The 15,021-nt window shown below is 38.3% G+C and overlaps 1 protein-coding gene and 1 pseudogene across 1 annotated transcript in view; both read left to right on the top strand.

Annotated features, from left to right (window-relative positions):
• The window catches only part of ZW10 (zw10 kinetochore protein), a 40,706-nt gene that overhangs the window by 10,514 nt on the left and 15,171 nt on the right, over window positions 1-15,021 (top strand). The window contains exons 3-8 of the mRNA XM_038005188.2: window positions 1,989-2,090; window positions 2,310-2,387; window positions 2,532-2,691; window positions 4,176-4,328; window positions 5,056-5,244; window positions 14,448-14,611. Of these exons, the coding sequence (XP_037861116.2) occupies window positions 1,989-2,090; window positions 2,310-2,387; window positions 2,532-2,691; window positions 4,176-4,328; window positions 5,056-5,244; window positions 14,448-14,611 (846 nt within the window). The remainder of the gene's footprint in view (window positions 1-1,988; window positions 2,091-2,309; window positions 2,388-2,531; window positions 2,692-4,175; window positions 4,329-5,055; window positions 5,245-14,447; window positions 14,612-15,021) is intronic.
• On the top strand, window positions 10,893-11,871 carry LOC140713189 (small ribosomal subunit protein uS14-like; annotated as a pseudogene).

Raw genomic sequence — 15,021 nt, 5'->3', positions numbered from 1 at the left:
GAAATAAAAACACACACAAAATATTTTTGTACAGCATATACTGTGTTTGCGTTTTAAGCTGTGTTATTACAAGAGTCAAAATGTTAAAAAGTTTAGCTAGGTACAGTGGCTCATACCTGTAATCCCAGCACTTTGGGAGGCTGAGGCAGGCAGATCACTTGAGGTCAGGAGTTCGAGACCAGCCTGGCCAACATGATAAAACCCCATCTCTACTGAAAATACAAAAATTAGCTGGTTGTGGTGGTGGACGCCTGTAATCCCAGCTACCTGGGTGGCTGAGGCAGGAGAATTGCTTGAACCCAGGAGGTAGCGGTTGCGGTGAGCCAAGATTGTGCCACTGCACTCCAGCTGGGTGACAGAGTGAGACTCCTCAAAAAAAAGAAAAAAAAGTTAAAAAGTTTATGAAGTAAAAATGTTATAGTAAGATAATGTTAATTTATTATTGAAGAAAGAAAATTTTTAAAAATAAATTTAGTGTTACCTAAATGTATTAACGTTTATAAAGTTGGCAGTAGAGTACACTAATGTCCTAGACCTTTACATTACCTCACCACTCACTCACTGACTCACTCAGAGCAACTTCAAGTCCTGCAACCTCCATTCATGATAAGTGCCCTATACAGGTGTACCATTTTTATGCTGTATTTTTACTGTATGTTTTCTGTGTTTAGATACACAAATATTTACCATTGTGTAAATGGTATACTGACATGCTGTATGGGTTTGTAGCCTGGGAGCAATAGTTTTATGTAACCTAGGTACATAGTAGGACATACCATCTAGGTTTGTGTAAGTATACTCTATGGTGTTTGCATGACATCAAAATCACCTAACAATGCATTTCTCAGAATGTGTCCCCATTGTTAAGTGACACACGACTGTACTAGTAATGTATGCTTTGGATTTAGCAATGAGGAGTTTAGTGTTTTTTTTTTTTTTTTTGGCAAGAACAGTTAGGAACCAGATCACAGTGAGGTATAGAGTGACTGAGAGGTGAGAATGTAAAGACAGTGAATATAGATCACTATTTCAGGAAGCTGTTTGTGAGAGGGAGGAGAAAAATAAAGCAGTTGCTGAGCAATAGGGTAGTTGGTGAGGTGGAGGGATATTTTTCCAAAAGATGGGAGAAATTTTAACATATTTAAATTTGATGGGATAAGCCATGCACTTACAGGTATTCAGTCAATATATATTTCACGAATGAGTGAAGATAAATTAGGGAGAGGTTAACTGGAGATTTTAGGAGACAGGGAATAATTGATCATGTAAAGTCATTTGATAAGGTGGGACAGAATGAGAGGTAGATTCTGCCTCAATATTAAATCTTTCTGACAAGGTGCGGTGGCTCATGCCAGCAATCTCAGCACTTTGGGAGGCCAAGGTGGGCAGATCGCTTGAGTCCAGGAGTTCAAGACCAGCCTGGACAAAATGGCGAAACTCCATCTTTAACACAAAATACAAAAATTAGCCAGGCATGGTGGTGCGTGCCTGTAGTTCTGGCTACTCAGCAGGGCTAAGGTGGGAGGATCGCTTGATTCTAGGGAAGTTGAGGCTGCAGTGAGCTGAGATTGCACCACTGTGCTTCAACCTGGGCAACAGAGTGAGACCCTGTTTCAATTAAAAAAAAAATCCTAATAGAGCTGTCTGACTCTAAAATGAGTTATCACTTGGCAGTGGGGATACCTTTCTAGTAATCCAGGTGGATGAGCTCTCTGATGAAAGATACCTGTTTAAATTAAGAATAGATGGTGACTTGAGGATATTATATTGAAAGAAATGGGTATTCTTGCAATAGGATAAAGGTTTGGACTAGTTGGATACTAGGGTATCTTCCTACTACATTCTGTGATTTTTATTCCAGTCTTAACTAGCATTTAAATTTCAACATGAATTATGTTGACCTAGTAAAGCTTATTGACTTGCTGTAAATGTTTTATTTCTTCGGTATGGTATAGCTTAAAAGTACTTGTCTTTGGTGTGTGAATTAGGTCTGCCGGGATCTTCATGTATCAACTGGTGAATTTACAGACTTAAAGCAGCAGTTGGAAAGAGACTCAGTTGTCCTAAGTTTGCTTAAACAGTTGCAGGAGGTCAGTAAACTCAACTTGAACCTTAGTATTTTGGTGGTGGGAAGGTCTCAGTATTCAATGGCTATCTCTTGACTATAATGGGGTTTTTTTATCTTCATATTTTCTTTTCTTCTTCTTTTTTTTTTTAGAGGGAGGGAAAGTGGGAGCATTTCTTAATATTTTAAAAGCAAACAGACTTGAAATAATAGGATGTATAAAATATTATACTTCACTTTTCAGTTTTCCACTGCTATTGAAGAATATAATTGTGCATTAACAGAGAAGAAATATGTCACTGGTGCTCAGCATCTGGAAGAGGTACTAAATGCTTTCCCCAAAGCATGAGCAATAAGTGCTTTTCTTGTTTTCAGTAAATTTTGTATTTTTTATCATTATGCAAATATATTCTAATTGCCCTGAGCCCAGATTGAATGTTTAACAGTGATTTCATTTCATTACCAGGCACAGAAATGCTTGAAGTTATTAAAATCCAGAAAATGCTTTGATTTAAAAATATTGAAATCTCTCAGCATGGAGCTCACAATACAGAAACAGAACATACTTTATCACCTTGGAGAAGAGTGGCAGAAGCTGATTGTATGGAAGTTCCCACCATCAAAAGGTGCTGCTGACCTCAGGTGGACTGCTTTGCTTCATCTGCCTGAACCAGTGTAGTGTCTGAATATGCTCTACAGTTTTGTATTGGTAGATGAGGGTTCATTCATAATCTTCCATATCTGTATTGAGTGTTCATGTTAGCAAGATGCTTACTTAGGACCAGCTCATCTGAGTCCCTAAAGTGCTCTCACCTTGCTTCCCTTACATCCCTCTTAGCTGTCCCGTTCCCTGGAAATGTGAGAAAAGATGATAGGGTAGTTGGGGTCATGTGGTGAGAGTGTGCTAGAGGAGGTGGTAGCATTGCTTCCATTGCCTTGTAGGACGTGCTCGTTCCTGACAGCCCTAATCCCAGCAGTTTATCTTGGCTGGAAAATGTAGAGGAGCTATCTACCCATTCTCTCTCTTGCTTAGGAAAGAAGATGAATCAGTAGGCTTGTGGGTAGAGGAGGGGTTTTGTTCAATTTCTTTCCAGTCCTTGGGGAAAATAATGAGCTAGGGAGTGCTTTGCAAGGTGAAGAAATGGGATTACTTCTGCCCTGGCTTTGATTTATGCTACTTGGCTCTCAGCCTTTCTGCCTACCTCTGGGTATGAGCCCTCTTTGGTGTGTTGTTTGCCCTTAGAGTAAAACTTCAGAGGCTGTATTTAAAGGACATGCTGTTGTACCTGGTGTATTTTCCAACATTGGATTTTGAAATTTAGTGTATTTCAGGAGAAACTGTCTCCCCCGTTCCCTTTCCTATGTCCACTTTGGCCTACAAATTCATTGTGTACTTATGTGTGTACATAGACACATGTGCATATGTGTATGTATATCAGTATTTGAAGGGAGTTATCCTGGAAATTTTAGATTCTGTTCTCAAGTAGAATATTAGTTAAGAGAAGAGGGCAGGTGTGTTGAATTATTTGTTATAACACACCCTACTTTTTAAACTTGTTTGGCAGAAAGAACATAGAAAGTAAGGCCTGTGAAACTAGGACCTCATTTTTTTTTTTTTTTTGAAGCAGGGTCTCGCTCTGTCGCCCAGGCTGGAGTGCAGTAGCTCGAGCATAGTTCACTGCAGTCTCAAACTCCCGGGCTGAAGCGATCCTCCTGCCTCAGCGACACCTACTTCTCCCACCCTGCCCCCAGTAGCTGTGACCACAGGTGTGTGCTACCACGCCTGATGAATTTTTAAATTTTTTGTTAGAAACAGGGTCTCACTACATCGCCCAGGCTGGTCTTGAACTCCTGGGCTCAAGTGATCCTCCCGCCTCGGCCTCCCAATGTGCTGGGATTACAGACATGAGTCCCCTCACCTGACCTCAAAAAGTCATTTCCTTTTTTAAAGTGATGCCAAGGACATGTATGTCATAATTCATATTTGGTTGCATTAGGAGTATATTGTAATAGAACTGCATTGGAAATATCAGAGAATGAACTCTGAGGAATAGAAGTGGGAACATCTCATATTGGTGAGACAGCTGATGTTTTTCTTCCTTTTTCTTAGATACCAGCAGTTTGGAATCTTACCTACAAACTGAACTTCATTTATACACTGAACAATCACACAAAGAGGAGAAGACCCCTATGCCACCCATCAGTTCTGTCCTCTTGGCATTTTCTGTTCTTGGAGAACTACACAGCAAGCTTAAATCATTTGGTAAGGCATGCTACTTTGTTTCATTTACACAAAATCTCCTAAGGCCCAGTATTAAAGGGAAGACAGAAAAGATGATAAAATATTCTCTGGAGAGTATTAATATAGGGTCTGGCCTCTTGATTCATCAAAGGGAATTGTCATAAATATGATCCTTTTTATTAAGGGATTGGGCTTTTTTTGTTTTTTAAAACTGTTCCTATTTTATTTGGTTTTTGAATAATTTAAATAAAAATCTGTAGACAATCTGGGAAACTTCAGTGGTAAAACCTACACTGCATAATGGTTGGTGTGTAATGTCATGGTATATGTATTTTGGTTGTTAGGTTCAAAGATTCATATTTTTTTTTTGACAGGTTTACTTTTTAGAAGTTTTTTTTTTTTTTTTTTTTTTTTTTAGATGGAGTTTCACTTTTGTCACCTAGGCCGGACTGCGATGGCATGATCTCAGCTTACTGCAACCTCTACCTCCTGGGTTCAGGCAATTGTCCTGCCTCAGCCTCCCGAGTAGCTGGGATTACAGGTGCCTGCCACCACACCCAGCTAATTTTTGTATTTTTAGTAGAGATGGGATCTCACCATGTTGGCCAGGCTGGTATCGAACTCTTGGCCTCAGATGATCCACCTGCCTTGGCCTGCCAAAGTGCTGGGATTACAGATGTGAGCCACCGTGCCTGGCCTAGAAGTGTCTTACAGTGATTTTTTGGTGAATGTTCATATGATTTTTCAGGTCAGATGCTGCTGAAGTATATCCTTAGGCCTCTGGCATCTTGTCCATCCCTTCACGCTGTGATAGAAAGCCAGCCTAACATAGTTATTCGTTTTGAATCTATAATGACTAACTTGGAATATCCATCACCATCTGAAGTTTTTACAAAGATCAGACTGGTACTAGAAGTACTCCAGAAACAGCTTCTAGGTATGTATCTCCAAGGCAGTGTTTTTATATTTTGGAAAAGTAAATATTGTTTTTAAAAGTAAATATTATTTTAAAGTAGAAATGCCTATAATGTGTGAGAAAGTAGGCTCAGAAGTGGGTAAATTGTGCCATAGGGGCAAAGGAGTTGCCGTCTTGTTTTTTGCCTGTTTTGCATTCCTTCTCTGCACTATATTGACAAGTAGGGCCATCAGTGGTACCCCAGATTCTGTACTTGTAATATTATTTTAGTTGAATTCTAGGATGCACTTCTCTCACTGGACTCCCAGTACCATCACAAATTGGAACTCGTACTTTAGTTATAGGAGAAGAAGAAATGAACCAAGTGTTGTTTTACATATTTCCATAGAAACTCCTGTTAATCTGATAAAAACAAACTTGGTTTAACATAGGAAATAAATTGTATTTCAGCCTGTTGATCTTTGTGTATTCACACTAGAAACAGCCAGTTTCTGTATTCCTTAAATTGTGTTTTTGGTTATTGTACCATTAAAAGTGAAGTCTCTTGTGTTTCAATACTGCTTTTTTTTTTTTTTTTTTTTTTTTAAGTCTATTTGACTTACCTTCTTTGTACTTTTCTCAGTTGTCATATTGAATAGCCTGGCTAACCATTCCTGCTGTGGCTAAAGTAAAAAAGAAATGCTCCTATTGTTTGTGGGCCTTCCTGGTAGTCATATACTGTATATTTATATATAAATAATTTATATGTAAAGCAAGGACTTTTCTATAGTTTTGATGAGAGCAGAGAAGAAAAAATCCTAAGGCTCGCATAAACTTCGGAAATCCAAGGTAGTTTTTCTTGTTCCCAGATCCTCCCCTTGGGGAGGAATACAATTTTGTTTTCATTAGATATAAATGAAGTTGTAAACAAAGCATCCAAAGATTAGAAGGAATTGGAGAGATAATTTGGTCCAAATATCTCAGATGCCTGAATCTCCTCTATAATATTCCATCAACTGGTCAGATAGCCAATCTGAACACTTTCAGTGAGAGAGAACTTGAGGCATTTTATCCTGCCCCTGGGCAGTTCTGAGTACCAGGCAGGTTTTTGTTTTGTTTTGTTTTTTAAAACTCACATTTCTTACCTGTACTCTTAAATACTACTACAAAAATGCTAATTTGCAAATTAAATCTTTAGGGTAGTTATTTTAAAAGTTTGTCACAATATGCTACCCTGCAATGTCTACTTTATTGATGCTGTTTTTATAGTGTGGAGCCATATAGAATGAGTCTAATTCCTATTACACATGATGGATTTTCATATTCTTTACAGTTGCTGTTATTTCCCCTACATCTTATCACCAGTGTAAACATTTTTATTTTTTGAATGACATAGTTTTAAGTTCTCCTTATCTTCATTGCTCTTCTGGTATTGGTAGGTTTGGTTTTTCCTGAAGCCTCTCTTATCTTGTAGATGGCCTTCTTGATGTGTCTTTGCATGGCCTTTTCTCTGCATTTGCATCCTGGTGTCTCTTTCTCTTATAAAGACACCAGTTGTGTTGGATCAGGACTCTACCCTTATGACCTCATGTAACCTTAATTACCTCCTTAAAGGGACTACTAGCATACTCAGAGATATTGTGAGTTTGGTTTTAGACCACTGCAATAAAGTAGTATCCCAGTAAAGCGAGTCCCACAAATTTTTCGGTTTCCCAGTGCATATAAAAGTTGTAGTTACACTGTACTGTAGTCTATTAAGTGTGCTATAGCATTATGTCTAAACAGTGTACATACCTTAATTTAAAAATATATTATTATTAAAAAGTGCTAACTCATCTGAGCCTTCAGTGAGTCATAATCTTTTTGTTGGTGGAGTGTCTTGCCTCAATGTTGATGGCTGCTGACTGATCAGGATGGTGGTTGCTGAAGGTTGGATGGCTGTGTCAATTTCTTAAAACAGGACAACAATGAAGCTTGCCTTATCAATTGACTTCCCTTCTTGAAAGATTTCTCAGTAACATGCAGTGCTGTTTGATAGCATTTTACCCCTAGTTGAACTTTTTTCAGAATTGGAGTCATTCTTCTCACCCTGCCACTGCTTTATCAACTAAATTTATGGACTGTTCTAAATCCTTTGTTGTCATTTAAACAATGTTCACAGCATCTTCACCAGCAGTACAATGTGTCTCAGGAAACCACTTTCTTTGTTCATCCACTAGAAACAACCAACTCCTCATCTATTCAGGTTTTATCATGAGGTTGCAGCAATTTAGTTATATCTTCAGGCTCTATTACTGATTCTGGCTCTCTTGCCATTTCTAGTATATTGGCAGTTACTTCTTTAACTGAAGTCAAACCCCTCAAAGTCATGAGGGTTGGAATCAACTTCTTCCAGACTTCTGTTAATTTTGCTATTTTGACCTCCTCCCATGAATTGTGAATGCTTTTAATGACATGTAGAATGGTGAATCCTTTCTAGAAGATTTTCAGTTTACTTTGCTCAGATCCATCAGAGGAATCACTGTGGCAGCTTTAATTTTATTTCTTGAATGATAAGACTTGAAAGTCAGAATTACTCCTTGATTCATGGGTTACAGATGGATGGTGTGTTAGCAGGCATGAAGACAGCATTAATCTCCTTGCTTGTCTCCATCAGAGTTCTTGGGCGACCAGGTGCATTGCCAGTAAGCAGTAATATTTTGAAAGAAATCTTTTTTCTGAGCAGTAGGTCTCAACAGAGACCTTAAAATATTCAGTAAACCATGCTATTGGCTGGGCATGGTCGCTCACACCTGTAATCCAAGAGCTTTGGAAGGCCAAGGTAAGAGAATTGCTTGAGGCCAGGAGTTTGAGACCAGGCTGGGTAACATAGTGATACCTGGCCTCTATTAAAAAAATAAAAAATTAGCCAGGCATAGTGGCATGTGCCTGTAGTCCCAGCTACTTCGGAAGCTGAGGCAGGAGGATCAGTTGAGCCCAGTTGGAGGCTGCAGTGAGCTGTGTTCACATCACTGCACTTCTGGGTAACAGAGCAAGAGTCTGTCTCATAAAACAAAATAAAACATGCTGTTTTTGAAAAATATCCTGAAAAACCATGCTGTTGTGGATGTGTTGCCATCCAGGCTTTATCCCATCTCTAGCGCACAAGCAGAGTAGATTTAGCATAATTCTTAACGCCCTGGGAATATTTTTGAGACAAGTCTCACTCTGTTGCCCAGGCTGGAGTATAGTGGCATGATCTCAGCTCCCTGCAACCTCTGTCTCCCGGGTTCAAGCGATTCTCTTGCCTCAGCCTCCTGAGTAGCTGGAATTACAGGTGTGTGCTACCACGCCCAGCTAATTTTTATAATTTTAGTAGAGATGGGGTTTCACTATGTTGCCCAGGCTGGTCTCGAACTCCGGGCCTCAAGCAGTCTACCTGCCTTGGCCTCCCAAAGTGCTAGGATTACAGGTGTGAGCCATCGCGCCCGGCCTGGCACTAGGATTTTTGCAATGGTTGATGAACATGGTTTCAACTTAAAGTCACCAGCCGCATTAGTCCCTAGCAAGAGGGTCAGCCTATTGTTTGAAGCTTTGAAGCCAGGTATTGACTTCTGTCTAGCAATAAAAGTTTCAGATGGCATATCTTCCAATAGAAGGCTAGTTTGTCTACACTAAAAATCTGTTGTTTAGTATAGAGACCTTTGTCGGTTATCTTAGCTAGGCCTGCTGGAGAACTTGCTGTCGCTTATCCATTGGCACTTGCCGCTTCACCTTGAGCTTTTATATTATGGAGACAGCTTCTTTTCTTCAAACCTCCTGAGCCAAACTCTCCTAGCTTCATCCTTTTCTTCTGCAGCTTCCTCACCTCTCTGAGCCTTCATAGAATTGAAGAGAGTTAAGGCCTTACTCTGGATTAGGCTTTGGCTTTAAGAAAATGTTGTGGTAGGTTTGAGCTTCCACATAGACCACTCAAACTTTCTCCATAAATTGCCAGGCACGGTGGCTCACACCTGTAATCCTAGCACTTTGGGAGGCTGGGGCGGACAGATCACTTGAGGTCAGGAGTTCAAGACCAGCCTGGTCAACATAGTGAAACCCTGTCTTTACTAAAAATACCAAAATTAGCTGGGCATGATGGCACGTGCCTGTAATTCCAGCTACTCAGGAGGCTAAGGTGAGAGAATTGCTTGGACCCAGGAGGCGGAGATTGCAGTGAGCTGAGATCATGCCATTGCACTCCAGCCTGGGTGACAGAGTAAGACTTTATCTCAAAAAAACAAAACAAAACAAAAAATAAAACTTTATCCATAAATAAGCTTGTTTTACTTTATAATCTATCTGTTCAGCAATACACTTTTAATACACTTTTCATTTCCTTCAAGAACTTTTCCCACTAACTCAGGAACAGAAAACCAAATACTGCATGTCCTCACTTATAAGCGGGAGCTAAGTGATGAACACACATGACACATACTGGGGAACAATACACACTGGGGCCTGTTGGAGGGTGGAGGGTGGGAGGAGGGCAAGGAATAGGAAAAATAACTAATGGGTACTAGGCCTAATACCTAGGTGATGTAATAATCTATACAACAAACCCCCATTACAGAAGTTTACCTGTATAACAGACCTGCACATGTACTCCTGAACTTAATATAAAAGTTAAAAAAAAAGTAAAGGTAAATAAATAAGGAATTTAAAGCAATGTTAACACACAAGAAAAACCCAGTCTTTTCCTTTGAATTCAAAACTTGGCTAACTGGCACAAGAGGTCTAGTTTTTGACTTACCTGAGCCTTTGACATGCCTTTATCACTAAGTTTGATCATTTCTAACTTTTGATATAAAGTGAGAGGTGTGTGACTCTTTCACTTGAACACGTATAAGCTATTGTAGGGTTATTAGTTGGTCTAATTTCAGTATTGTGTCTCAGGGAATAGGGAAACCCTAGGAGACAGAGACGTGATTGGAAAGGGTAGGGGTATGAGGGAAAGGGGTGACTGGTTAGTGGAGTAGTCAGAACACACCCAACATTTGTTAAGTTCACTGTCTTACGTGGGTGTGGTTCATGGCATCTCAAAACAATTACAATGGTAACATCAAAAGTCATGAAAAAGTTTGAAATATTGTAAGAATTGCCAAAATGTGACAGATATATGAAGTGAGCACATGCTCTTGGACAAAATGGTGCTCATAGACTTGCTTAATGGAGGGTTGCCACAAACCTTCAATTTGAAAACCCCAAAAAACCATTATCTGTGAAGCACATTAAAGCAAAACACAATAAAATGAAGTATGCCTGTATATCCAAATCTAGTCACATTGGGGGCTAGGACTTCAACGTATGAATTTGGGCAGGAACACAATTTAGTCCATAGTAGTTGTATTTAGTCCATAGTAGTATTTGCCAAATACACATACACACACACACATCTTGTTCATGTGCAGTATGATGTAAGTACGAAAACAAGTTTTTTGCCTTTTTAAATCTTTGATTATTTGAATATTTGGCAAGCATTTTTTTGTTTTAACAAAGCCTTGAAGATAACAATGTAGTAAATCTTTCTAAAACCCTTCCAGATTCAAGTAATGAGCATTGGCAAAGAACATAAGTTCATCATATTTATTGTCTTCTGTTTCTTTCAACAGTTCCATTAACCAGTAATAATTAATAGTATTTGCATGTATGTAAACTGAATACTTTTAACAATGTTCATTAAACTTTTTATAGAGTATGTTTCAGATAAAAAACTGAACACAGGTATCTGTCACGTGATGGAATGAAGCAATAAGGAAATCATTAGTCTTTTTTTTTTTTTTTTTTTGAGATGGAGTCTCACTCTGTCACCCAGGCTGGAGTGCAGTGGTGCGATCTTGGCTCCCTGTAACCTCTACCTCCACGGTTCAAGAGATTCTCCTGCCTCAGCCTCCTGAGTAGCTGGGATTACAGGTGCACGGCACCACGTCGGGCTAATTTTTGTATTTTTAGTAGAGTCGGGGTTTCACCACGTTGGTCAGACTGGTCTCGAACTTTTGACCTCGTGATCTGCCCGCCTTGGCCTCCCAAAGTGGTGGGATTACAGGCATAAGCCACCGCGCTCAGCCAGTCTTTTGTTTTAAAACTCCAATGAATCTGGATTTTTTTTCCCCTAACATAGAACTAGAACACTATTCGTTGTAATAAAAATTATTTTTTCATATCTTGCTGAAATTCTTTGACAAATGTGAAAGGTTAAAAATATCTATGCAAAACAGACAAAAACTGTGCAGTGAGATTGATTTTTTAGGCTGTGAATTGATAATATTTCTTTGCAAATTTGGAAGTCCCTTTAGAAAAAATGTACCCAAAGTATAATTTACAGCTAAAGAAAAGTATTTGGCCTTTTTACCTCATCACACTCCTGAGAGCAAGATAGGTCACCAGCAGCTGTACTGGAGCCACTGGTGAAAATTCGGCCAGAATTCTTGCTTTTGTCGTGTCTGCTCAAACCAGCATGGTCTGATCTGAAAATATGGCCTCAATATGTGCCACCAGTGTTTCCGTCAGTATGCGAAGGATATTGGTTTCATTAAGTTGGACTAAATGATCTTCCTTGAAAGGATTATCCAAGGCATCTACCTAATGCAAAACCATGATGCCTCTTTGTACATAAAATCACACACACACACACACACACACACAAAAGGAAAGTATTTGCAATTTTCCAGAAATTGAATCAATTGATCTTTGATATTGTTAGAAAGATATTATATTTTGTGGACTGTATTCTGTGGTTGCTTCATTGAAGATCTTTTACATTTTAAAAAACATGTCTTTTCCTTATAATTTTTAAGAAAATTAAAAAATAATCACTTCTTTTGCTAGCTTTCCATTTAAAAAGGGTTTTTTTTTTTTTAATACAAGAATCCAAGTTATTGAAAGTTAGAAGTTCAGGCCCTGTTAAAATCACACTTTTTATTGGACATTTAATTCTGATTCCAGGTGACTAATTTTGTCAATTCTTTTTTCACAGGAAGCATCAAATTCCTAACGTATTTGCTGAAAATGTCCCTTAATATTGTTCACTTTATTGTCTTAAAAAATGTTTTGTGGCCAGGTGCAGTGGCTCACGCCTGTAATCCCAGCACTTTGGGAGGCCAAGGCGGGTGGATCACCTGAGGTCAGAAGTTCAAGAGCAGCCTGGTCAACATGGTGAAACCCCGTCTCTACTAAATATACAAAAATGAGCTGGGCGTGGTGGTGGGTGCCTGTAATCCTAGCTACTCGGGAGGCTGAGGAAGGAGAATCGCTTGAACCCGGGAGGCGGAGGTTGCAGTGAGCCAAGATCGCGCCATTGCTCTCCAGCCTGGGCAACAAGAGCGAAACTTCATCTCAAAAAAAAAAAAAGTTTTGTATACAACAAGCAAGCAGCTTTTTTGTTTTACCCTGTTGTAGCAAATTGCAGCTGCCATTGATTGTGAAATTTGTGACATGCTTTCTTCTAGTCTTTTTTACCTTTGCTCTTTCAGTGGTACTACCAGCTTCTCCATCTTTACTTGACTGTATCAATAGTATGCTTTGTTTTAAATTTTAAAATTTGTACATATTTTCTTAATCTAGAAAAAGAGTAATATCATAACTAAAATAAGTATTTCAATTTAACTACCTATTACCATTTATGTAGGTATCACCATAACTTGTGCTCTATGCATAAAATATTCAAATAAACACATTACAGTGTTATACTAGTGCATAGAGGAAAGAAAACTGTGATAGGATCAGTCTGGAGAAAAAATGATGATGGAATCAGTCTATTGACACTGACTGGTTTGGCAATGTATTATATGAAATGCTAGAAATGACATTTGTGCCTGTTGAGTGCTTGACAATACAACAGTAATATTTTATGTGATGCAGTGGAATGTAGTTCTATCAAAACAATGAAATTGTGTTTAATGGAAAAGTATTTTACCCTGCTGGTTTAAAATTTTTTTTCCATTCAAAAATTACAGGGAGGTCTTGTGCCTCCTTCACTCAATTTTCTACAGTGTTAACATCTTAAATATTATATAGTAATATATAGTGCAGTATAGTGCAATATCAAAACCAGAAAATTAACATTGGTACAATTCATTGAGTTTATTTAGATTTCACCAGTTTTACATGCTCGTGTGTGTGTTTGTGTAGTTCTGTGCAATTTTTTCATATGTGTAAATTCATGTAACCACCACTACAGTCAAGATACAGAACTGTTCCAAAACCACAAGGCTCCTTTGTGCTGCCCCTTTATAAGGACACACCCCTGCTTCTATTTTTAAACTTAAATTTCAATTAATCAAAACTTTAAAAAGTTGAATTTCTCAGTCACACTGGCCACATTTTAAGTGTTTAGTAGCAAAATGTGGTTGGTGGCTATCATATTGGACAATGCAGACTAGACTTTAGACGTTGTGAAGTATCTTAAAGGCTTTGAGATAATATGTTCACTTTCTTCTCAGGTGTGTGTGGGTGTGTGTGTTTGTGTTTAAAGAGACTTGATCTTGCTATGTTGCCCAGGCTGGATTTGAGCTCCTAGGCTCAAGTGATCCTCCCAGCTCAGCCTCCGGAATGGCTTTGTCACTGTGCCCTGCTCTTCTAAGGCTCTTAATCCCCTAAGTCTTCCTTTGTGAATCAGAACTAGTTCATAACAGCTAGTCTCTTTTATGAGTCCTCTTCCTTCTACATTGGCCACTGGTTCTTAACTATTATTTAATTGATTAATAGGATGTTCTAAACATCATCCTCAATATGTGTTGGAAAAAACCACCATAACATATACTGTAGAGGAGGTATTGAAATACTCTGTTTTATAGACTAGTTATGTTTTACTATAAAATACAAACACTCAGATTCTATGCATAGATGAATAAAGTATGTTTATTCATTATTAAATAAGTGAGATTTTATTCTAAACTAGTTTCAAGTTAGAATGCAGAACTTCTGAGTGCTTGTCAAATCAGATCAGCAGCTTAGCACTAGATGATTATAATGTAGATGGCTTAATACCTCATTGTTACAGAGAACAGGCAGTAATATAGTACAGACAATTCATTTAAGCAGTGAAAATAAAATAATAATAATTGTGTGTCATGATTTGTCCCACGCAGTCAGTTGAGAAGGCTGTAGAATTATCTGTGCTGTTTTCTTCCCCATCATCTTAAAATTAAAGAATTCTAGAAAACCTAAGAATATTCCAGGACTGCAAATGGTTTCTTGTTTAAAACTTCTTTTTTTAAAAAATTCAGATCTGTCACTTGACTCTGACCTGGAAAATGAAAAAACGTCTACTGTCTCGTTGGCTGAGATGCTTGGAGACATGATCTGGGAGGACTTGTCTGAGTGCCTCATCAAAAACTGTTTGGTTTATTCTATTCCAACAAATAGCAGCAAATTACAGCAATATGAAGAGGTAAAGAGTCGCGATAGCACAGAAGGTTTTAAGACACTGTTGATTATTATTGCTGTCTTTTGTTTTTCCTTGGAGATAGTTTGTTCTTTAGTTATACCTTTAAGCAAATTGTTAATAAGGAATAGAGACAAATTCCATATAACTTCGTTTTTCTCCTGACTTCCTACCTCTTTAACTGCAGAAGTTTGTTTTCTTATTAAATATATTTTCTTTATGTTCATTTATACTTATATTAGCTATAATAGCTATTGTGTGACATTTTACTTTTTTGCTTCTTTTTAGTGTTTCCTTGAGTGCTAAAATAAGTATATTTATTTTAACTTTGTACTTTTACCAAGTAGAGTCAGACATTTCTTTTTTTTTTTTTTTTTTGAGACGGAGTCTCGCTCTGTCGCCCAGGTTGGAGTGCT

This window comes from Chlorocebus sabaeus, chromosome 1 (assembly GCF_047675955.1).
Source record: "Chlorocebus sabaeus isolate Y175 chromosome 1, mChlSab1.0.hap1, whole genome shotgun sequence".
Lineage (NCBI taxonomy): Eukaryota > Metazoa > Chordata > Mammalia > Primates > Cercopithecidae > Chlorocebus > Chlorocebus sabaeus.
This window is presented reverse-complemented; position numbering and strand designations above follow the sequence as displayed.